The 25264-nt window shown below is 37.5% G+C and overlaps 1 protein-coding gene across 1 annotated transcript in view; it reads left to right on the forward strand.

The window, feature by feature from the left end:
- Positions 1-25170, forward strand: part of GPCPD1 (glycerophosphocholine phosphodiesterase 1) — a 46379-nt gene extending 21209 nt beyond the window's left edge. The window contains exons 6-20 of the mRNA XM_086482305.1: positions 375-416; positions 1694-1817; positions 3790-4036; positions 5098-5260; positions 5350-5482; positions 5718-5772; positions 7758-7850; positions 9789-9866; positions 10895-10934; positions 11701-11762; positions 13239-13304; positions 14255-14391; positions 15737-15872; positions 16206-16366; positions 23412-25170. Coding sequence (XP_086338431.1) covers positions 375-416; positions 1694-1817; positions 3790-4036; positions 5098-5260; positions 5350-5482; positions 5718-5772; positions 7758-7850; positions 9789-9866; positions 10895-10934; positions 11701-11762; positions 13239-13304; positions 14255-14391; positions 15737-15872; positions 16206-16366; positions 23412-23616 — 1742 coding nt within the window. The 3' untranslated portion in view covers positions 23617-25170. The remainder of the gene's footprint in view (positions 1-374; positions 417-1693; positions 1818-3789; positions 4037-5097; positions 5261-5349; positions 5483-5717; positions 5773-7757; positions 7851-9788; positions 9867-10894; positions 10935-11700; positions 11763-13238; positions 13305-14254; positions 14392-15736; positions 15873-16205; positions 16367-23411) is intronic.
- The last annotated feature ends 94 nt before the right edge of the window (positions 25171-25264 follow it).

Below are 25264 nucleotides of genomic sequence, written 5' to 3' on the forward strand. Positions count from 1 at the left end.
CAGACTAACAAGAAAAGCATCTTAGATTCTAGCAGGGTATAGACATTATCAGCAAAATACTGCGGCAAACTAGGAATTTAGGCAACCTTCTTGCGCTCCTCAGTTCAGATTACTTTAGTTAAAACATGTTTTGGCATCTTGTGTGTTGATTGGGTTTTTTTGCAGAAAGTAAGAAAAAGCATAAATTGGGAAAAAGCTTTATATAAGGTTGCAATAAACATGCTTATTCTTTGTCTGTTTCAGTTTTCCTGCTTTTTTATTAGATACACTTTTTAGAAGTGAAGTGGAAAAGTAGAATTAATTTAACTTAGCAATGATTCTTTATAATGTGAATACTAATTAGTTTCATTCTTTTTCCCTCCTTTTAATTCTAGAAAATGAAATTACTATTGACGATGGATACTTTGGGATCCGTAGTAAGTGAGATACATTGACTTTTACTCTTTACCACATATTTAATTTTTACAGGATTGTGTTGTAGTTGAAAAATACTTGAAATACCAAGTTTTGACAGGAATTGACTGTAAGTGATTGTTTTCTCTACTTACATGATTATTTTTGTATCCAGCATTTGTGAATTCACACTTAGGCTGTAATCCCTTCGGATGTTAATAGAAGACTGCTAGGAAGAGTTGAAATATCATCAGTGTGCTGGTATTAAAGGTTGAAATTTACAAACTTTAGATCGTAAGCAGATATTTTTGGAAATACACAATAGGCTGTTAGTTTTCTTTTAAAACCTAGCCTTAGAAAAAACTTTTTGCCTAGAAAAATATCACTTGTACTAAGTATACAGTCTGCCTCTTCAGTTAGGCAGATAACTGCCAAAACCTTTCATAAGCTCAAACCTCATGTTCTTGTGCATGTGTATGTCTTTTTTTTGGCAGTTCTAACCTACCTCTCACTTAATGCTCAATCCTGTGGTGCCTAAGGTAACTCTTTGTCGCATTGCATACATCTTGTCTTAAAGCTTGTCCATTTTTCTTTGTATCCTCATCAAACGCTACGTTTTGCTAGGAACTTATCAAAACATGCGGGGTCTACTTTGACACCTGGTCTGGCAGCTTGTGCTTTCTGGCCGCCCTGCTTGTAGGCTTTACTTGTCCTGATGGTGAGATTGAGGATTCTCCTCTGTGCTTTCTTTCCCCGTCATACCTGTTGTTATATCCTGTCCTGCAGACTCACACTGCTTTACTGGCATTGGTTATGATGAGCTAATTTGACATCTGTATCTCAATAGAAACAGGGAATCTCCAAGTTGCTATGAATCTTCAGAGTTTCTATCAGTGTTATTCCACGTATTGAGAGATCCCAGGCCAAGGGGATGTTATGTCTACCTTTGGAGTCTTAACTTAGCCCTTGATACCGTAAATAAAATCAACACTGGAGTACTTGGTGCTGTCCTGCAGACGGTTTACACGTGAAGCTGGTGAGGATCATTGTTCCTGTTTAATCCTCTTAAAAGCCAGCCAACAATTGCGGTATCTGTCATCTGTTCTGGCTAGAAAAGACAGGTGAAAGCATGCACTCAACAATTGCTCTGGAAATACTATTGATTAAGGCTGGTGATAAGGAAGATTGTCCGGAAGATGGTGTCAGAGGAACTGTATTTCTATTTTTGTATATTAAACTGTCTAGATCTCACTAAAATAGGTTATTAAAGTGTCTTCTACTTCTGCTTATTTTTTGATAGATGGTATTGAAACTGTGGATGCTGGGTGGCTGACATGTCAAACAGAAATAAGGTTACGTCTGCATTATTCTGAGAAACCACCTGTAGTGATATCTAAGAAGAAATTTAAAACATCAAGGTTTAGGTAAGAGCCTGCTATCTCAGTTTGCAATTTCTCATGTTAATTGTCTATACTAGTGATTCTTTTTTGACTTAATTAATGTAGTCTTTAAATTAATTAATGAACACATTTGCTAATAGGGGTGTACTATCAGGCCGATTTCCAGGTCATTTAAGCACTGTGTAAAAAATCTGTTGATAACATTAAAGCAGTGGTGTGTTTCAGTTATCTCATTATTAATGTGGTGTCAAGAGTTTCTTCTGTTTCAACAAAGGAAGACAAGTGGTTGAACAAAACTATTCTAGTTTCCCTGCTGACTTAATTTTCAGCTCTCGCCTTTCTCATAGTTATTAAGGTATTAAATATGTATAAAGTAGATGGGATAGCAGAAGTTAAGCAGTAGGTAACAGGTGTCTTTCACAAATACTTACTCCTTACTGGCCTTGGTGTTTCCTGCTTCTTGGCTGGAACTGTAAGGTTCTGAAGTAGTTTTCTGCTGTTACTTTCAGAGAGTTTTCTTCTTTGTTCTTTTTTCTTAACTTCTTGAAAAAGGCAGAATGGAAACAGAAGTTGAGGGGAAGGAAAGTGAGAAGGCTTCCAGGTTTTCTGTTGCTTACCAGTTTTTCTCCTTACCAAAGAAAACAGCCCTCTCCATTTAATGTATGGTTGATTCTCCACTGACATTACAGATTTCCAGTCAACATGGATGGTGTAGGTGATAGCATTCTCTAATCATTTCTGTTGCTGTTTAAATCAGTTTGATGGTTTTATCTGCAGAGGTTGTTTGTTTGTTTCTTTTTGTTTTTTAAATGTTTATTCACATTCCAGCTGCTTCTGATGAGTGGAAGGTTTGTTTAGTGCGGCATTCTTCAGTGGGAATTAATACTTATGTCTTGTTCTCTAGAGCTTTGCAGTTTTTCCTTGTGTGTTATAGCAGGGTAGAGAGAGAGCAATTTCCGAAGCCTGGTCCTTGTCTAAGTTAGATGGATTAAATGGTTGAAATCCAAACTTGATCAGCTGGATGCATTCACTAGGTACTCTTGTTTTCCACATTCTGCCAAAAATGTTAGATCTGCCCGCCTGGTTTTGTGACTGTCGCTTGCTATGGCAGTGTCATTTCTCAGGTTGGTGGAGCATCTGTGTTGTGACTTTTTTTTTTGGTGAGGTTATTAAGAATGTGGACTTAGTGTAAGGGATTTCTGTGACTGTATATGTTTCTTTGATATACATCTTCAGTTTTACTAGTGAATTAGTGTGTAACTAAATGATAACTCTGTTGCATCTGCTGCTTAGATGATTCAGAAGGGGATTTGGATTACTCATATGCTTCCATCACTGGCCTAATTCATTCTGTGTGAAAGGTTTGCTCTGTATAGTAATGAACTCTGAGTCTTATAGAGAGATGACTTCTTAGTCCAGGATTTTTCAGATATTGCATTCAATTTACTTTTAAATGATCACTTAGAATTTCTCAAGGGACGTACTAATTACTTCAGACTATCTTGTTTATGTCTAGTAGCATACACTTATCTGCCTTATTGGTGTTCACAGAGACTTAAAGTTGTGTGTGCACGCTTAGTAGCAGCCACCAATGATCAGGTATTGATCTTAATTACTGCTATTTTCAGTGCTTTTTGTTAGCCTTTTGGCATTATGGGTATCAATCTGTGGAGAAAGGATGTCTGTTTGGCAGCCCAAATTGTCAGTTTGGTGGAGTGCTGCTTCTCGGACCGCTAGTCTAATTTTCACATTTACCTAAGTTCCAGTTTTAGAAGTGAGTTGAGGACTTAAATCTGACTCAAATAAGATCTAGACAACAGCTGCAAACTCTGATTCTTGAGAGGGCCCACTGTGTGCAGCGCTGTCCTGTAGGTGGTGGTGTTGGGAAGAATTCTTGCATTGTATGAGCTTCTGCTCAAGCTTCTTTCTAATCCTTCAGTGTTTCCAAAGGCACTTCTGAGACTTAACCATTTGTTTTGTATTTCTGATTGAGTAGAGTAAAGTTGACTCTAGAAGGCCTGGAGGAAGATGAGGATGATGAAGAGGGCCAAGAGAAAACATCCCCTACTGTTCCTCAGAAAATGGCAAACACTGTGGAGTTCTCATTAATAAGTAACAATGAATATAAATGTCGACACTCTCAGCCAGACTGTGGTTACGCTTTGCAGCCAGACCGATGGTTAGAATACACAATACAAACGATGGAGCCTGATAACTTGGAGTTAATCTTTGATTTTTTTGAGGTACGTCTTTTTAGCATGCAGGAGCAACCCCAGTCTGCCTTTGGGAATTAGTCGATTACCATGAAGATTTCACTGTTGGGCTAGGGCTGTTGCCTGACATTTTTGATCTTTTTGGACTTGTGTAAACAAGTTATGAGACTATTGGTGACTGCCCCATTTCACAGAAGCATTTTGTGAACCTTCTCAATATGGCACAGAAAGTTTTGCAGTTTCTGCTTATTTAGAAGTCAGTATGAATTAGACTGAAATCTTAGTGTGCAGTACTGCATGTAGTTATGTTGCCTTATTTTTATCCTTTAACAGAGCTAAGTTTTGCTTATCTTTCTTGAACCTGAACAGTGTGAATGAACTAATTACATTATTTGATCTTAATTTTTAAGTTATAAATAAAAGAGATTTCTCTGAACTAACCAGTGCAAATTAAAACTGGGTTATTACCACTCCATCTGTTATTTTGCACTCTATTTTTTTCTCTGAAAGATTGTAATATTGAAGGTCCTTTTTAAAAGAGAACAACTTTTGTCTTTTTATACTGTTTATGCAGAAGAAAGTTTTAAGCATTCTCTCTTTGGTCTAAAAATGCCCTTAAGATCCCATACGCTCATAATTGTAAAGTGGCTACATAGTTCCTGAACTTGGGTCTGGTCAAGTGGATGTTCTGCATGTTAGTTGCCCTTCTCCTTCCCTGCCAATGAAAACAAAGTTATTTTAAGCATATGTATTGTTCTAGTTCATCTTTGTTCTAAGAATGACTTGGGCTTTTTAGAAGACAGACTATTCGTTGCAAGCAGTTTCGATCTGAAAAGCTTATCAAATCTCAAGAGTTTTCCAAGACAAATGTACACTTGTAATTTCCATCAACAATTTCATATGCCGGTAAAATTTGCAACACACTGTTGCAAAAAACCCAATTTTTAGCCTGATACTAGTGTTTTCTGTATCACACAAGAAGCTTCCATTGCATCAGTGCCTGTATATATCTTCCTGAGGAGCAAGGAAGAAGAATTCTCACCTACATATAACAGTAGGTGTTTTGGTTTTTTTGTTTGTTTTGTTTTTAGGAAGATTTAGGTGAGAAAGTAGTACAAGGTGATGTGCTCCCAGGTCATGTAGGTTCTGCCTGCCTCCTGTCATCCACAATTGCAGAACTTGGAAAGAGTGCTGGAATTCTTACACTTGCTATTATGAGCAGAAATCCAAGGAAGACAATTGGAAAAGTTAGAGGTACAGTTGATGCAAACAGATGTAGACAACTTTACTCAAAGTCATCCATTATCTATTGACATGTGAAGCATTTGGTATTTTTCTTGTAGTGGACTATATAATTATTAAGCCAATCCAGGGATACACTTGTGATATGAAGGCTTCGTATGCAAAATACTGGAAACCAAGAACAACCCTAGACGTTGGACACAGGGGAGCAGGAAATTCTACGACAACAGCTAAGTAAGTTCATTTGCATTTTAGTCTGTGGGGGGATTATGTTTAGTTTCACTGACATCAACTGAGGAAGCAGACAGTTTAAAATAAATAGCAACAACCCATAATTATTTAAGTGACTTCAATAGCAAACGTGGGTGGTCCCCAAAAGAAAGATTTCTGATTTGTATTTCTGTTGTTTCAATGGACTTTTGTGCTATGCTGCATCTAACAAAACTTTTTTTCTTTGGTGTTATTTCAGACTTGCTAAAGTTCAAGAGAATACTATCGCCTCTCTGAGGAATGCTGCTAGTCACGTATGTATGCACATTTGCATGCATATAGTGGCTGTATAGTTAAAACCAGCTTGGCTTCTATGCTTGATTTCCACGATTTAATACAATGAATGGTAATTGCACTGATAGAAAATTACATCAAATCACCGTGGAAATTCCCTGAGAGATAGGAAGGGAAGTAATAGCTAGATTAGACTCTCATTCTCAAGTTCCTCAAAAAACCCAAAACTTCCATCTAATATGTTTTGATGGTGTTCTAATACAGGGAAAACTTTAATCTTATCCCTGCAGAGATGTAGGGTTGGAATAATTTTGAAGAAACAAATACAATTTTGGCTCTGCTAGAGTCTGTCAGCGTACTTGCAGCTGGTGAAGGCCTCGCTCAGGGACTGCTGAGTACCTGAAATTGGTGGCCAAAAATCAGACCTGGGAGCTGAGCTGGTAGAATAAAACAGTCCTGTGTTACAGTGCTTGCTACAATGAAGACTTGGAATCCTAAGATGAGACTTTCGGTTTGGTAGATGCTAGCTTCGAGTGCTTAAATTCTGTGATTGAGGTGGTCAATTTTATTCCTTCGGATAACCTCAGTCGCTAAAGTGGTCTGTGATAAGGTTGATCCAGACAATTTAGTGAGACACTGCAGCAGAGTAGCTGGAGTCAGAAGCACATTCAGAGGTTCCTTGTTGAGCTCCTGTTTTCACAGTGAAGAGCTGTGGTTACAGTTACATTAAAATGCTGCTATGAGATCACCTGCTGCTCTAACTTGTAGGATTCCTGAGCCTTTTCAGGTATTCCTTTACTAATGTAGATTCTTACCAAACATCTTTTGAAGTTGTTAAGGGGATGGGAGCAGAATCTGGAGTGTTAGGCTTCTTGGCTACTGATTCTGGAGTGCTGTACTCCTCAGGAGTATAGCTGAAAGGTGTTTTTTGTTTGGGAGTCAGAGTATAATTTGAACATAGTGTCTGGAACATGCACTGACTGCAGAGCAAAAGAAAACTGCAGCTACTACATTATATCCTTTTGAATAGTAGCTCTTAATTTCTGGGTGGATGCTGCAGGCTTATAGATGGCTTTTAAAAAGCCCACAAGAAGTCTGCATTGAGGCAGAAATTTGCTATGAAATCAGCAGCAGCATCGCCAGAAAAGTACTTTTAACTATTTGCAGACTAAAAAGGCTGAAAGCCACCACTCTAAAAAAATTTCTGCTGAAAAAAGCCTGTCCTATTTCTTTCCGTACTGATTGAAAAAGAGTATGCAAGTCAGGATGATAACTTGATGAATGGCGTTCTTGGAGGCCTTTCAAAGGAGTGGCTTACAGACAAAATAAACAAAAAAAAATTGTTTCTGTGTGTTTCTTTATTTCTTCCTTTCTGGCCCTCCCTCTTTTCAAAAAGATTGTACTTGGAGCTCTTGTTCGGTCCTTCTTCCTCCTTTTTAAGCTTAACAGAAGGTAACATGTGGTTGAAAAGGACAGGATGACACTTGATGCAGCTAGCTCTGGTCTTACACACGTTACAACACACTACTACTGTGTTACTCACTGGTGACTCCAGAAGCTCTTCACTATATGGAATATCTCCCTAAGGCTTTGCCAATTTGTAGTAATCACTTGTCTCTTGGTGGGGCAGTGGGGAGGAGGGAGGAGTGGCACAGTAAAAGTTTCTGTATTTAAAAACATCATCTTAGCCTTTCTCTGAAATCAAGTTTCCTTGGATGTTACTAGAGGGTTTACAAGATTAAGCAAGCTGTATATAGCAGAACTGCATTATGGCAATTAAAATACTTTCCCATGTGGTGGTTTGTTTTGGTTTTTGGGTTTTTTTTTTTCATTTCTGATCCATTGTTGAGTATAATTTAGCTGGTAACAGCCAGTTGCATTCAGCTTCTGGTTGATGTCCAGAACCTCTGAATACTTGGCAACTTGTCTGCAGTTCTGTAATCCTTGTGCATCAGTAGTTAATGGGGTTTTGTTTTGTTCTGTGTGTTTTTTCAATTTTCTGTAGGGAGCAGCATACGTGGAATTTGACGTACATCTTTCTAAAGATCATGTGCCTATTGTATACCACGATCTCACATGTTGCATGGCCATGAAGAAGGTAAAGAAGATTCTATCTGTTTTATCTTTTAAATGTGACCGTTCCAGAAACTAAAAAGCCAAGCTCTCAGAAATAATTCTGGGGAATCAAGGGATGGAATGGGAATAAATATGCAGCATTACTGTATGCATAAAGTAGAGCAGGGAAGTTGAGTTTTTCCTTTTGTTGTTGTAGCAACAGCTATTTCAGACGCATGGTTTGAGACTATTCAAGCCTACGTTGTAGTTATTTTTTAGCTGCTTTTTTTATTTATGGTTTGGAAGAAAATTGCAGGCAGCTCCACTATGTTCAGTAGCACCTCCAGAACTCTCTTAGACTGTCAGAGTAAGAAATTCTGGTTGTTTTCTTTTTGAGGGAGAGTTGGTGTGATTCTCAGCATGACTTCTCACTCCTGCTGATACTTAAATGTGTACTTCTTTTAAGCAGTTATGTACTCATAAGAGCTCTTTAGGTCAAACCAAAGTCTACCTTGTTTCGTATCCTAGTAGTGGCCAGTAGATGGAAAGCTGAAAAGTGGAAGAAACAATGATCTCCTCTATTTAGAGAGTTTGATTAGCCACACGTGGCTTGGCTTCCATTAGTGTTTCTAACTCTTTTTTTAACCCTTTTTTACTTCAGCATTTTGCTCTGTCCTTTAATTGTGAGGTAAACAATATACTTCATGTCTTGTTGGGACAGTAAGTGGGACTGAAGAACTGCTTTTGGATGGCTCGGTGAAACAGAAGGCAAGGAGTTAAGACAGAGGTTCTAGGAGCAGGAAAATGGCTCTTGGAAAACAAGTGTCCCCATTCTTTCCTTGCTTACCTCATGAGCTTGCAGTTGTTCCTTCTTTTCTTAACCAAACCCTCTTTTCTGCTGTTTTTGTAAGCGTCGAGAGTATTATAAGAAGCAGTTGAACAGTACTGTTACTCGTACAGACAGCTAAGCATTCATTAAAAGGTGCTCTAAACAGTCTGTCACAATACCTCTTAAATACCCAACTTTTATGAAGCATAATGATCGAATGTCTTCATAAAGTGACATTACATTCCTTAATAATGAGACAACCATAGGCATAAGGGCTGGGTAACTCAAAAAAAACCCACTGAGGTTTTTTTTCCTCTGTTGTATGGCTTCCACTGAGGCCCAAACACTTACGTTCAGCAGCTGTGCAAAGAGGTTGGACTCTTCTGTTTGAACTTTTCTTCCTTTCTGGTTCTGGTAGTGAAAACAAAGCAGGCATGGCAGAGTAGACTGCAAGATCAGTTCTTCTTTCCTTCTTGGCACTAAGTCTGTGTCATGAAACTCTCATGCCCGTTGTGAAAGTGCCATTTCTATGAAGTTGGTTTTGAACAGTTATGGAAATGGAACTTTTGACTACGGGAAATGCATATTCGGTATATATTGAATCAGTGTTGTGTTGTGGAGTAAGAATTTCTTTTATAGTGAAGAGAGGAAGTGAAAAATGGATTGACAAAGTTTTTTTGAGACCAGAACTTTATTGTGGGGGTGGGGTGTGCATGTCTCAGTTTTACCAGGACTCTTGTCTCTTTTTATTAGTTTCTGAGACATTGGCTGGACAATAATAAACTCAACTGCCTTGGAGTATTTTTAATGTATTCTTTACTTGCAAACTCATTTCCTGACTAGATTAACTGCTCAAGTTTTTACAGAATAAATGTGCTAACCTTTTCTGAAGAAAGAACATCGAAACTTCTGACTTGCATGAAAGACAAAATCCTGGTTTTTTTTTTCAAATTGATACCCGTTTTATGCTTCTGAGTGCCTATGTCATCTCCTGAAAACCGATCATCTTACTGATATTATAATAAGATATCATGTGTATCTATCAATAAAAGAGGAAAAAAATGAGTTGCCTTTAAAGTTACTGTATTAAAAATATGTAGGCTTTTTTGTAGTTTTCAGTGATGCTTAATTATGTATTACTTCTCTTCAAAGAAACTGGATACGGAGCCTTTGGAACTATTTGAGATTGCAGTCAAAGAACTCACGTTTGATCAGCTGCAGTTATTGAAGGTATTGTTACTTGGGCTAGTATGATATGCTATATATAGAATTTAAAATTGTTTATGAAGCCGGGATTTTTGTGAATAATTTATAGATAGTTTGGGAGAGCACAAGTTGTGAAAATTGTACAAGTAGAACAAGTAACTAATTCCAAGGATAGTACTTTTGCACCGTCATTATGACTTGAATATATTTCATTACTTTTATTGTCTAGAAAGCTGGGCTGACAACTTGTGTAGATCTGTATTGTTATGCTAACATGGATTATTTTTAAAAAGACAGGCTGAAAGTAGTGGTAGGGTTCACTGGAAGCCACTACTTTGGAGTCTTTGTTGAAGAAGAAAGGCATATGTCACAAAGTCTACCTAGTTTTCAAATGTTTCCCTGTTAGCAGGGAGATCTAGATTATGTTGAACTACTCTTTGGAGGTGTAGAAGGGTCCATGATTCAATGGTATGGATTGAACAAACTGGCTAGAACTAGTTGATTTGTTTTATTTAACTGGGTATCACTGTATCTTCTGAACAGAAGTGCCCTGCCCACATAAAAAGCGTGGCCTGGAGATGAACCTGGGCCACTGAAGACTCACTTGAAACACCTGTCCTCAGTCAAGGAAGCACCTGGCTGGTCCAAGAACTATGTTTCTTTTTACTTGCAATTACTTGGTCTCCTACTTTTTGTGGAGAGAGAGAACTTGAACAGAGCAAGGGAGTTGGCCCTATGCCTGGCCTGGTTCTGTCTCAATGTGTGACTGCATTATAAAAGCACTGTCTGTCCTCTGGCTGCACTTGACTGGAAACACGGAGTCTTAACATCTGACAGAGGAGGGTTTAATGTTCAGACTTCTTCCCATCTTAATGTTAGGTTGTATGATGTGTGGTTCTACCCTTGAACATGCTTTCTGAATTTTCAGTAGGAACATTTTCAGTGTATGTTTGAGCTTTTCTTGGAATCTTTGTTTTAAAGTTTGGAAGAAAATTGCTTACGTGTAGTACGATGGGTGGAGTATTTGTTAATTTTCCTCTTCTGTTCTTCAGCTGGCTCATGTGACTGCCCTGAAAGTAAAAGATCACAATGGTATGTACTAGTTTGCAAGAGTCTTGAGATTTATTTATTACCAAGTAATGCTATATATTCTGAGGTTGCAGTCACTTATTTCTAGTCACATTTTGCTGCTCCCTGAATATTTCTAAATGCTTATGTAGTTACTTTAATTTTGTGCATGTTGTAGGGTTCTTTGCTGGGAAGTAAATACCTGGATGGGAGTTACTCCTTGGAAAGAAGGGACAGGAGAGTAAAAGATGAATGCATAGATAAATATATATTTATGAATATTCATAACAATTGCCGCCAATGTTTCCAACTTATGCTTCTGCTCTTCAGAATTGCTAACAAGGGTAACCGCTGTAGGGTATCTTATTGGTGCTGTAAATTTCTGGCCTTAGTTCATCTCCTTTATAGGGATATCTAAATGGCAACGTACCTCACGCATTCTACTTGTCTGGGGAAAGATAAAATAAATAATAAGCCTTGACAGGCAAGGCTGCTTCTACTGGATGCGTTTCAGTGACTGAAACAGTGAGGCATGGAAGAAGCTGTTTCTGATAAATATTCTGGCAAGGCTTTTAATGGGGGTTCAAAAGATTTTCATACTGACAAAACAGAAATTGCCAACACTATCGTTTGAGTATGTCAGCATTAGAGGGAAGGATTAGATAATCACCAGATAGACCTGATCCCGTCCTTTATTCTTAAAGGCCTTAAGATTCTGAGCTAGTCTTTTCTTGCTGGCATTACCAGTGCTGCTGTTTGTTTTGATTCAATATTTTGTATTTATTTTCAGCATCTTTTAAAGAAGAAGAAAACTCTGCTTTTGAGACCCAGCCATTTCCTTCTCTGCAGAGAGTAAGCAGTGAATGTAGAGCAGTAGGGATGATTGTGGAACATGAAAACATGCATTTTGCTTTCAGCTTTGCACACATAGCAAGGCATATTAATTTTTGGCTTAGGCCTCCAATATTGATGCCGGAACTGAGAACATAGGCTTTATTGTTGTCAGTGCTTAAAAGTAGTAGTTTGCATATTTTCAAGCTTCTTAATTCACAAACCCAAGTTGCATAGCTCAGGATTCACTCAGTTTTACAGCTGGTTAACATCTGGGCGTTGCGTTTTAATGCATTGAAAATTGTTTGCTAATTTTGAAAAAACAAACAAACAAAAAAACCCCCAAAAACCCAAACCCAAACAAAACTGAAAAACCGCAACCAAACAAAAACAAACCAGGAAAAAGGCCTTTGGCAGTTCATCGCACACTCTTGGCCATCTGGCACAGCCAGACACAGAGAAACATTAAGCAAATTTCTAGTATGTTCCCATTTATGACTATTTGCCCCCTCTGGGCTTTGTGTTGGCTTCTTTTTCACAGAAACAACTGGCAATTGTTGACCAAAACCAGTGGTTTTTGTTTTGTTTTGTTTTTTTGTCTAGAACTACTGTATTTTTTTGCTTTACTGTTTTTCCTAATGTCTGAACTGCTCATCAGCATGCCTTTTAGGGACTTACTTTGTAGACTAATACTGCTTTTTATTTGGATTATGGAGATGATTAGTATCCAGTTATTTATAGGTTTATGTCAGAGCATGTATGAAATATCCATCAGTCGTATGTCTCCCTGTTGGTTTGGGGATTTTTTCAGTAATATTACGCAGGGATCAGATTACTGCATAACTACAGAAAATAAAGAACTTTGTGTAATAGACTATACTACTGAGATTCAACTGCTCTACCTGTTTTGATTCCCCAAATTTCATTTTCTTCCTATAAGAAAGGGTATTTTAGTCCCTTCTACACCTGCCATTTTTGTAGGGTTAAAGAATTATCTACCAACACTTCCTTAATTTCATTAATTGTTAGCTTCACCTTTTGTTTTGAAGTCACCTTACAATTGATTCTTTACAAGAGTTTCATGCACTTTTAATCTCACCATCATGATGGCAAGCTCATGGATTTCATACTTGGGACTATGTGTTACTTAAGATACTTTTTGCATTCAAAAAAATATCCTGGAGAAGCAAAACACATTTATTCTTTAGGCGTACGAATGGGGCATTTCTCACGCATGGTAAGGTGGATTGACTTGCATACGTGTCAAAATTTTGTCCTTAAGATTTTATCCGTTTTTATGTATTTCCTAACTTGAAACTGAAGTAGAGAAAGGAAGTGTGTAGGTATCCTGTGTAAAATGTTAAAAGCTTAGGGGTTTTGTTCTACTGTTAGACCCCATTGGGGTTAAGCTCCAAAGTATTCTTCCCAGTAATTACCTTCATAGTGATTAGTTGTCCTCCTTTACTGTGGGGTCTCTTCATAATGAAATTTTTTCAGGTCCTGGAGTCTGTTTCTGAAGATGTTGGGTTCAACATAGAAATAAAATGGATCTGTCAACAAAGGGTAAGTAAAGTACATGTGATTTACTTTGTTTTGCCATTCTCGTGGCTAAAGATTGTAATTTGACATGGCAACTTATGAGCTACAAACAAAGCCATAATTTGGTGTTGTTTTTTTTTAACGTGACTGTTTTGTTTTATTATAACACACTATCTTTAAAACTGGGAGTATAATAGCACTGCTCTAGTAAATGAACAAGCTTACTCTTAAAACAATAGGAAATAGTTAACAGGATTGAGTTCGTAATACAGCTCAGACTGCTTTTAGTAGAAGACCCTTTTTAAAGTCAGTGGATCGCAATAGGTCAGGCATGCTACGTGTGTGAAAAGCGACAAGAAATTCAAACTCCTGGTCTGGTGCAGGAGCAGCTACAACATGATGCAGTAATACAAGCAACTGTTTCCTCCCAGTCAGCAGTAGGACTGGAAGCCTGGAGTGGGGGGAAAAAAATTAAGTAGAGTGGTAGGTGGAAGTCTGTGTGAATAGAGACATGCTAATACTCTCGGAGACAGGTCAGCTGTAGAAAGACTGGTGGTACCTGCTGTCCTCAAAGACAAAGGATACCTCATTTATTTCTACAAATCTTAGTCTTGCCTTTTTATATTTAGAAATAGAAATACAGAATATCTGTAATAGTTTTTAGTGATCTTTCATGGAATTCTTTTGTGTTTTCAAAATTAAAAAAGGCTTCCTACGAACTCTGTCATTGGATGGGGAAGACAGTGAATTTTTCAGTGTGGATCTTATTGCTGCTAGAATTCAGCTGCACCTCACAGATTGACAGCCCTGTAGAGCCAGAACTAGCATTCACTAGACTAAAGGAGTGACTTCTGTATTCAGATGGGCAAACTGAATTCTCATTTTGCTCAGGTTGAATGGGAGACCATCGCTGGTTAAAATAATTTTAGTAAGCATTAATTTGAATGGCTGAAACTTGTCCTTTCTTTTTCTAGGATGGACAGTGGGATGGCAACTTGTCAACTTATTTTGATATGAACCTCTTTCTAGATATTATTCTAAAAACTGTTTTGATGAATGCTGGAAGAAGAAGAATTGTGTTTTCTTCTTTTAATGCAGATATTTGTACGATGTAAGTTAAGATGAGATAATGCGTTTTCTTCCTTTTTTTTTTTTTTTTTTAATTTGGTAAAATTGACTTTGGACATAAGACTACCCAACAGGAAATGGATAACATGTGTTTTGATTAGACCTAAACTTTGGGTGCCAAAGTAGTTGGGAGGTGAAATGAGACCACTTTGCCATCTGAGCTGTGCCAAAAATAGAATAGGAGAGCAAAGTCAAAGTAGCTATTTTTATCAGTCTTTCTTGACACAACAAAAAAGGTCAAGATTTCTTCTGGTATCACAAAGTCTTTTTTCAGTCATGCTGGACAGGTACACAAGCCTAACTTACAAAAAGAATCATCTTGTTACCATTTTTTCACTATATCTGCCTTTTTAAAATGACAGAAAATGAAAGAAATTTGGGTTACCTGTATTTGGTTGTGTGGGGTTTTTTTTTCTTGTTTGTTTTGTAAAGTGGTTTCCTTTCCTTTTGTGTAATATCAAGTTGAAGGTATTGGGGCCCAGAAAAAGTGTCGGAGTTGAACTGAGGCCCAAACAGCTGGGGTACATACGAACCGGCAATATGCTCCAGTACTTTGTAACAAGAAGTGATTTAGCACTGATAATGAAAGGCTTTGTGGAAGTCTCATTCGATGAGAGACTGCACTGATGAAATACCATTGAAGGTTAAATGGCAAGGACAAAACCAAATCAAGGTACTGATAAAAGGGTTAAGAAGCAAGTGGGAAAGACTGCGTGACACACTAGTCCCCAAACTTTGCTTCCTTTTGTTTCCGTTTTGTACCATGGTGCTGGTATCTGACTTGAAAAAGACATTAGTAAGGTTAGGTGTTGGGTAATAACCATGTTTAGAAATTGTTGTGAATCTTCATTTTACTCTTAACATGCATTTAAGAAAATTAGAGAGTTGAACAGCCTTCAAGGATTTTACATAAAGATTTTGAGGATGTGGATCAGAGTTCAACTTGAAGTCTAGCTTCCCTTAAACCGTATGGTAGTCTCTAATAGTGGCAAAAGGAACAGTTGGAGCAGTTTGTCACGTGGTTTGTTTGAACTGGGGCCCAAACAGCTGGGGTACATACGAACCGGCAATATGCTCCAGTACTTTGTAACAAGAAGTGATTTAGCACTGATAATGAAAGGCTTTGTGGAAGTCTCATTCGATGAGAGACGTGGTTTAGTATCAAACTAACACGTGGTTAGTTTGATACTAAACCATAGTAGCATCTCGTTGCACCAGCTAGGGACTAGGAGAACATGCAGTAAAGAGCATAATTCTCCTCAAACAGTATGACTGAATTCACCTGCTTTTTACACATTTGCTGCTTGCGAACTTTTTCTTTTTAATAGGGTTCGGCATAAGCAAAACAAGTATCCTGTGTTATTTCTCACCCAAGGAGAATCTAAACTCTATCCAGAACTTATGGATCTTAGATCTCGTACGACTCCAATTGCCATTACTTTTGCACAGTTTGAAAACTTGCTGGTAAGCTGACAAGGTTTGGTATTTTACTCTGTGGTAAAATGAAACCAAATTATTACTTCTTATAAATCTGGTTTTGGTACTAATGCTTCAAGTTATGACTAACCTCATGGAAGAAATGCACTAACATTTGGTAACTGCCAAAATAATATCCTTTCAATGTCTGTTTAATAGCATTTAAAAAATAGTGCTATCAGTAAACTCTTTAATTGTATTAAATTGTGTTTTGTTATCATGGATGAAATTGTAAGGAGCTGCAAGTGTCAAAAGACTTAAAAACCTGATGTGAGAGTGTTTCAGAAACATCAATTTTAATTGAAGTTTTCTGTATTTCAGGGAATTAATGTGCACTCTGAAGATCTGCTGAGGAATCCATCGTTTATTAAAAGGGCCAAATCTAAAGGCCTAGTTATTTTTTCATGGGGTGATGATGCAAATGACCCAGATAACAGGAAGAAGTTGAGAGAATATGGTGTTCATGGGCTCATATATGACAGGTACGTAACTGTGTTTTAAAAATAATATTAAAGCTGAGAAACTAATTTGTATCCCAATTCTTGTGAAATTTCACACTGCTTTTTTTGGTTGACTGGGTGCAGAATATCTTTCTTTTGTACTAGAAGTATAAGAAGCCCCTAAACCCAGTTCAAGATCAAGACTAACACTAATTGCTACTCTTTCAGCTGTATATATGAAGCAAAATATCTTTTGTTTCTCCTGAGGTTAAAGTAAATGTAATTTGATTCTTTAAAGAACTAGTGCATGGCATACACATTTAACGTGCTGTTAACATTCATAGAATACCAGCTTGGAAGGGACCTCAAGGATCATCTGTTCCAACCTTTCTTGGGAAAAGCACGGTCTAGATAAGACAGCCCAGCACCCTGCCTAGATGAATCTTACAAGTGTCTATGTTGGGGAATCCATCACTTCCCCGGAGAGACTATTCCATTGGCCAATTGTTCTTGTGAAAAATGTGCTTCTTGTGTCTAATTGGAATCTCTCCAGGAGTAATTTGTACCCATTGCCCCTTGTCTCTTCCATGTGACTCCTTGTAAAAAGAGAGTCTCCATCGTTTTCGTAGCCACCCTTTAAATACTACCAGGTGGCGATAAAGTCTCCCCTAAGCTGCCTTTTCTCCAAGCTGAACAAACCCAATTCTTTCGGCCTTTTCTCATATGGCAGGCTTCCCAGTCCTGATGTTCATTCCTGATGGTAATTTTTAAACTTTGTACGTGACATTTTGAGGACAATGTTATTTGTTTGGCTGAAATCAGCTTTTTATATGTAGTTACGGAAGTAGTTAACACAACTTAAATGAACTATTTTAACTTAATTTTTTGCCAACATTCTGTTGTGTTTCGAAGCTGTGAATTCACCATTTTTCCTATTAAAATTAGCTTGAAGTAACTCCCAGGGCAAACTGACAAATTCAGAAAGTATTTATCTTATCCACACAATTCAAGTGGACATCAGAATACCATGGTAAATCTTTGAACAAAAGTGTTATTTTAGTTCATTAAAAAAAACAAAAGTTTTTGCTCTTTTATCATAAAAGTTGTTAAATTTGTTATTACAAGATGATTATTAATTTGGAAAGCTGTATTAAATTAGAATTTCTGATAGATTACAAAGAATACGTAATTGGGAAAGCATTAAGTGTAACTGAATTGTCAAATTATAGAAGACTTCTGCTTTAGCAAGGGCATTGCTTTGCATATTGGTTTTTTACCTAGAAAAAAAAGGGGGGAAATCAAGTAAATGTCCAGGGCTTTGCTTTATAAAGTGAAAACCAAGAGTCAAGTTAACATATCTAGAGGCAAGAAATCAAATATGTTTGCTCTTGGAGTTCTAGGCTCCCAGTCTAAAAAAATAGTTCATTCCCTTCAATCTATTCTTGACTATTGAGAGTCCTTCCAGAACAGTGGGTCCAGTGCTTCTCTGGTTTACAGAGGTCTGCATTGTTGTGCTGTGTAGAATGTCTCTTGGTTATTGGTGGTAAAAAGGAATAACGAGATTTTTACACTGGGGAGCAGTTTCAGACTGAAGTTACGGAAACTTTTAAGTCCTTTTTCTTGCTACAGCAGTGCTGCATGTTGTACCTCTCTTATAACTCAAGATTGAGGCCCCTTTAGTAGATGAGAAATATCTGGACTAGTATGCTGACGAAATGGTACCCTGCCTCTTTAGTGTATGGTCATAGCATTGTTACAAAATGTGATCCTATGGTATGCGTAACTTGAAGTGGTAAATTATTGATCTATATACAGGTGGCGTGTTTTAATCAACTACTATTGCATGAAATGTTCTTATGAAATGTCTGTTCATCTGATGTCTACTAATCCAGTCTTCTGGAGTTCTTAATTACCTCTGATGTGAGAGAGATGCACTGCTATGGTAAAGTAGTAAAGCAGGTGACAGCCAATTTCTGACTTCATGTTGCTTTTGTTACTTTAGATACTTAATGGCTCAACACTACTTAAATGATGCCGTGTTTGTGTCAAGACTGCAAGTCTGCTACATGTCACCTTATGTTCCCTTTTGTACTGTTTAGTGTGTTTTAAGTTGCAGTGTGATAGCAGAACACCTTTTGCCTCACCTTTTGATGACTAACCAATTCATTGGAATTGCTTATAGACTGAAGTCCCTCATGGATTTAACTGAATAAAAAATTCTTAACCTTCCTGCACTGTTTAGACCATCTAGATGGTAGTATTCACCTCTCCTCTTACCATCTGCCCCCTGTATCTCTTCCACCTTGTTGGCATCTTTATCGAAAGGAACCCCAAAATTAATATTAATTCCAAAGCTGTTTGAAAAACAGTATTTCAGTGGTGCGTTTTTTTCTTTTTGAACTTACAAACTGCAATTGAGTAGCAAACAATTATCTTGTTTCAGTATAATTGTTGCAGGTTCGTTAGCTCTAATTTCTACACATTGACACACACACACACGCCCCGTAGGCAAAAACAGATATTGGAATGTTCCTTTACAACTCTTAATTGTTTTTCAGAATTTACTGATTGTCTGAATAGAATTAAATTTAATCTTAATATAGGTTCCTTAAAAGGAACATGAAGGCCACTTTCTGCAAACTGCATCAGATGTCTCAAGCTGGATGTTCTGAAGTGCAGGTGGTACCTGCAAGTCCTGGATGGTGTGACTAAATGTAAAACCTGGCAGCAAGTGTTTCCACTCAGTTGGAGCTGTTGGGTAAAGAGGCAAATTGTTCTTTCAAATCATTTGAGAGCATGAAGTTAGTATCAAGAGTTTAAATTGTCAAAAGTTTAAATAGGTATGGTGTGAGCATCCATATTCTGTGTTGTTTGAAGTTTAGAAATAGATAAATTTAAAACTGCTGTGAAGCAGAAGTAGAGAGGGGTGTATGTGCCTGTTTCAAGGTCTAGAAATAAGTAGGAGCTGCAGTAATCTGTTTATTAGTGCAAAGCCAGTTTATGCTATGGTTGCATCTTCAAATTGCAGAATATTTCCAGGGCTGAATCAAGATGCGCTTCTTCCATGGCTTCTGCAGAATTTGTGTTCTCTGGACTTGGAAGGCCAAGTCCAGGTATATATCAAAACTCTCTGTGCCTGGTGTTTTGCATTGCTGTGTACTAGACCACCTCTTAAACAATCTTAGAAAGTGATATCTGTCTGAATAAGCCAGCAAGTGAACACAGGAAGTTTAGTGAATTTTAGGTTGCTTGGATATGACCCTAAGTTATTGTTGTTGCATGCAGTAATTATTTCAGAGGTTGTGAACTGTCTGGGTAGAGATGATTTCTATAAGCTATTTTTTCTGCACTTTAATGACCCATGTAGAATTGAGCAAAACATTGTAGCCACTTGCGAAGATGGCAGAAAAACTGTGTCCTGAATACCCAAAGTTGCTGATACCAAGTGTCGGGCAAAAAAAATGCAGGTAGGGGGGGTCTGACTTTGTTTTGCATGGAGAAAAACTGCAAGAGCGAAGATGGGAAGCTTACGATCGCTGATGCTATTAAAAGAATGATCTCACTGGGGCAGGGGAGAGAATTTTTTTTTTTTTTCTCCTCATCCAGTCCTTTCTCCACTTGGGCTGCAGATTATTAGACATAACCAAAGTCAATAAACCAAATGGATGGTCAAGTGCAATTGCCAGGACAATATTCTGCTTTTTTCTTATGTTCAACTAGCACTCATCTCTGCATCTAAAATATCCGAACTGCTTGATAAAAGGGCAACCTACAGAAAAGGTGCCACCTCTGCCTCCAGGCTTCTATTTGGGCCCTGCTCCGGAAGAGTGCTTTAATTGCATGACTGGATATCTTCTGTTCACAAAGAAAATTAAATCTCCTGCTTAAAATGCTGTATTAGTTTGATGTTTAGGTTTTATTTAGAGAAGAAACTTTAACCTATTGTAGTGAAATTCTCTGGATTGGCAAAATTTAAGAATTTTAAAGCAGGATTTGTGGGGTGACTTATTTTTCTCCTGGATAAGCTTTGTAAACAGTCTAGGAACTATTTCTGTGTTCGAATATACTTAACTCAGCAAGAACAATGCAGTCTTATGTTGGCTATGTATTCAATACCAACGTGGAGAGGGGGTGGGTGCTGACTTACACTTCCGTTATCTTTTTTTAATTCACTTTACATGATTTGAGTTCTGCTCGTTGAGTAATACAGCTGCATGAAAATATTAAATCAGTAGTCCTCAAACATTTATGCTGAAAGCTTTTCCATGAAAATCTGCAGTGTGTTTGCTTCCTCTCTAAACACTACAGTTCCTTATGGCTGCATGTTGCACTTGTAGACTCCAGACAGAAGTTCTGTGCTCTATTAGTGTTAGTAACTTTCCAAAACTAACACAAATTTAGCTGGAAATAAAGGCAAAAAGCACTCAAAACACTTCTGAAAACTAGAAGACTGTCTAAACCTATGCCCTATTATTTGCCTGAAACTGAACGTTACTTAAATAACAGCGTGGATATGTGTAGGAAGTTAACTAATATTAGTTGATTTATAATTTAATCTACTCAATGATTGAATTAAGATGTCAAGAAATGGCAGTCTAAGTCTTATCTATTTTGCAAATTGCAAAATAAACTCAAGTTTACCTCGAGACGTAAAGAAAAATGCAAAGTTTTAGTTGAAAGCTTCAGAAAATCTTTTTTCTGAATGAAACCAGTATTTTGGTGCTATTTAATTTTTGGACCAAGCAATAGCAAAGAAAACCAACTGTGACTGGGGCTTGGTGGATGTATATGTTTTTGGAGGTTGATAAACACCTGATGGGAGCTAAGCGCATTCGTTCTATGCCTACTGCATAACCCTGGAATGTCCTGCAAAGCTGTTTGTAGAAAGTGCTGATTTAAGAGCGCAGTATACAGAGGACTTCTTGGTCTTCTGCAGGGCTTGCTTAGTAATAGGAAGTCAAATGGGGGAACTTCAGTGTGTACTTATCAATAATTGTTGTATTGAAGAATGAAGGATAGGGAGATGAGAGTTTGTTCCTTATTTTGATGGTGATATTGGAAGTAATTCATAAGAGAAGTCTTGGAGCTGTGCTCTGGTTTTGCCAACTACTGGTGTACTTTCGTGGACCCAAACAAAAAGTGGGGACAAGAAACTCTGAGGTGCAAGGATAGCTGTGCTTCAAGTTGTCTTCTCTGCTTTCAGTTTAGAAGAAACACAGTACGTTGTAACGGACTTGTTTCAGCAGTCTGAAAGGAGCTTGGAGGGCTGGACTTGTCCAACATCTCAATTGAAAACAATTGACTATGAAGCGAGAATTACAGAATTTATGCTTGCCCTAGTAAAGAACTAGTAAAATACCTGCTAGAAGCTGCTTAGAAACATATTCTAGGAACAAGGGGCTCGGAAACTTTGCTGTTCTAGTGTCTGACTGATGGAAAGGACCTAAGATTTGCAGTTCCTAAGGTGTGATGCTATACAGAAAACTATCTTCTAATTTCAGTGCTTTGTCTTGAGCGCATAGGGAAATTTATAACGTGTAAGCTAACGTAACTGAAGAAAGCACAGGTCGTACCTGCATACTGGAAGGAAGGAAGGTTGGGCTTTTAGTTTGCAGCTAGCTTCTCTTGGGCAGTTTGGGGTCATATCTTTAGCCTGTATTGAATTATATGTGCTGTGAAAGTAATTTAACTGCTCTGCCTTCTGCATGTATTCCACAGAACTGGACAGCATTTGTCCTCACTTCCAGAAGTTTCTTTACAGAAACTGTCTTTGATCTTACTGCAGGGAACGTGATCCATATCTAGATTTCCTGCAGAAGTGTTTCCTTGTTTGAATCTCATTTACTATATTGCTGTTTGAGCTGCATATATTTTTTTTGGTTGTCTTGGACTTGCCTACAGGTCACAAGTTGTCTTGCCGGGGTAAAGGCACCTGGCACTATTTCGCGTAGCACTCTGCTGTTTTGGTTGTGACATTGTGTTCCTTTTGGACATACCTTGAAATTACAGTATGAAGGAGAAAGGATGATGCAATAAAAACAAGGAATCTTGATTTCTTGAAGGAATCATGCATGAAAGAAGGAATATTCCTAAGAGATGAAGGCAGAAGCCATGATAATTTCTTCCAGAAGTTTTCATTCAAAGGAGATAAACCTGGAGACCTGCAATTCCTGGAACTGTGTGCAATAGCTACCAGTGAGGGGAACTGGATGCCAGTATTTAAATCCTGGATATAGATAACGTACAGATGTTAGAAATTAATATTGGGATGTCAGAATGTATCCTTGTCACAGTAAGTGTTGTACCAAAGTTAGGTTACAGAAACGTGAATGCTTTTGCTTCATAAGGAATGACAACAAAATAGTATTTGAGCTCTGCTCAGTGCCTATGCTGTCAAACTCAGAATGTGGTTTGGATTTGGACAATCTGGTACAGTGTTGACAATTTAAATCCTGTGGGTTTGTTTACATGTGTGAAAACAAGCAAGTGAAAAGAGGATATGGTGTTTAAAATAGTGTAGGTAGTTACATTTGCATTAGGTATGAATAAAGATCAAACTTTCTGGTTTTAGGTCCCACCTAATACTGTAATGGTAATTTTAAAAAAAGGTTCTGAATTGGGAGGAGGGGGTGAAATACTGCTTGAAACAGTATGTATAAACTCCACTCAGTATTATGTACTAGCAGTGTATCATAGTCTGTTGAAATAATCTTAGGGCTCTGAAATTTCTTAAGCTTTCAAGTTTGAAGCCTGGAATTCTGCTCTTACTTCACTGCATTGTGCCACCTGTAAAACCACGTTTTTCAGGAGTGTAAGTGAGGTAAATGCCAGTGGGTAGCTTTTTTGTACGTATTTTTCATATATAATATGAAATAGTAATCATTGCGTAAAAGGAATACCATTTTATATTGCAAGAGGAGCGGCAAAACTTAGGGTACTAACCTCAAACAGACTGGTTTTATAGACTTGATACCTAATTTTGCTCTAGTAGGGGGGAAAAAAACCCAGTTGCTTCATCTAGTCTACATTTTTGTGAACTGTCAGGTTCATGCTGATCAGTGTGTTTTTTCTCTTCTCATTTATTCAGGATATATGACTCGAATCCTGAACAACCAAATATATTCCAGGTGGAGCAGCTGGAACGTCTCAAGAAAGAATTACCAGAGTTGAAAAGCTGCGTGTGTCCCACAGTTAGCCACTTTAAATCCATATCTCCGTGTAAATGTCATCATAGTTGCCTAGAAGAGAAAGCTGTAGATAACTTGAAGAGTGTTCAAATGCAAAAGGACTGATTCCAGGCAGGATGCTGTTTTCTATCTATTTAACTTTCACCGTTGGAACAGTGCTGTCTATGCCTTCAGGTTTATTTGGTTTAAGTCCCCAAATAGCAATAACTGTGTTCCTTCTTCCTGACAGTACCTGTTAAAATTGAAAAGAAAGTTAAAATATTCAGACAATTATAGTTACTGTTCCAGTTGACGTACGGAGTTTTAACTTTTTTCCTATAATCAAATCTTGAAACAGAAAATTAACACTAAGTGTGTTTTTAAATATATGTAAAAATTAGGCAGTCTGAGAAGTGAAAGCTCAGAAACTAAATTGTAGGGGAATTACAATGATCTGTTAATGAATATGCTGAACAATTAGTTTGACTTTTGATTTTACTTCAGTGCTACATCTTGTCAGCCTGTATCTGACACCAGGAAATTACGAGAGTGATTGTAAGATAAATATAATTAGATCTGGCCTGGATAAATTGGTACCTCATATATATGTATTTGCACTGATAGATCCACCTGTACAAAGCTTTATGCCATTATAAAATATCTATATATTTTTAAGTAAACTGCAATGCATATTAACTTGGTTTTTTCCCCAACTTCATTGGACGCTTGGGCTGCTGCCATTTTTTTTCTGATTTGCCAATTCCTTGGTACAGTGTCTGTGTACAGCAGTCAAGGGTGACCCACAAGTAAGATTTTTTTTTTCCATTAATCTCACACAGGCCTGCTAAACTTTAGAAACATTGCAAGTAATTTTAACAGAATTGCAGAAACATCTTCAGTGGTTGAGAATCTTTTTTGCACAGTAACCTTAATAAACAGAATATGTAAAATGCACAAACTTTACAAAATGCATGCTTTGATTATTAAGCATGAAATTTAGGTGTTTGCTGAGGTCCTTGCATCTTTACGGTGCTAGTTATTTGTGAAGGGTGCAAGGACTAACTCAACTACTTAATCTTTGTTGCCTAAAACCACAAGCCTATTTTTCAGAAGCATTTGAAGAAAAGGCTGTACCATACATGGTTTGTCTTATTTACATCATACGAGCTACTAGCTTTTGTATTTTGCAAGATTGTTTGGGTTTTGTTTGTTTCTTTTTTCCTTGGAGAAAGAATCACAAATGTACTGAATTCAGATAATCGGTATTCTCTTGGCTGGTATCTCTCCTCTGTAATTTATTACAAAGTCATAGCTTAGAGTTCTTAATAGATAGGTATGCATGTCCTTTTTCCTCCTGAAGTTGCAGGTCATGCCAATACAACAGCTGTAACTTTCTACTGAAGTGTTAATGTATAATAATGGAAAATATTTATTTTTTTCTCTTGTAAATTGACAATGAAAACAATAGTGTGTACTATATTCTTTATATACAGTCATTGCTACATAGAACTGATTGTACAAAGAGGAAAGCCATTGCAAATAAGTGCTTGAGCCTGCACTGCTGAGCAGTTTGAAGCAGCTTGTTTCAACTTGCCTTGTGCATTTTAGTATTTAAAGTTTGTTCGTCCTGCGCAAACAGCACAGTAATGATTAGGCATCTAGAAGCTGTCTTTTATTAAAAAAAAAAAAAAAAATAAAAATTAAAATTTGGAAGTGAGAGCTGTGTTTTTGGAAGGGAGGGGGCACTGAACCTACTTCTTGGGATCAGGAACCT

The sequence above is a fragment of the Leptosomus discolor genome, chromosome 2, assembly GCF_034619465.1.
Source record: "Leptosomus discolor isolate bLepDis1 chromosome 2, bLepDis1.hap2, whole genome shotgun sequence".
Classification (NCBI taxonomy): Eukaryota; Metazoa; Chordata; class Aves; order Leptosomiformes; family Leptosomidae; genus Leptosomus; species Leptosomus discolor.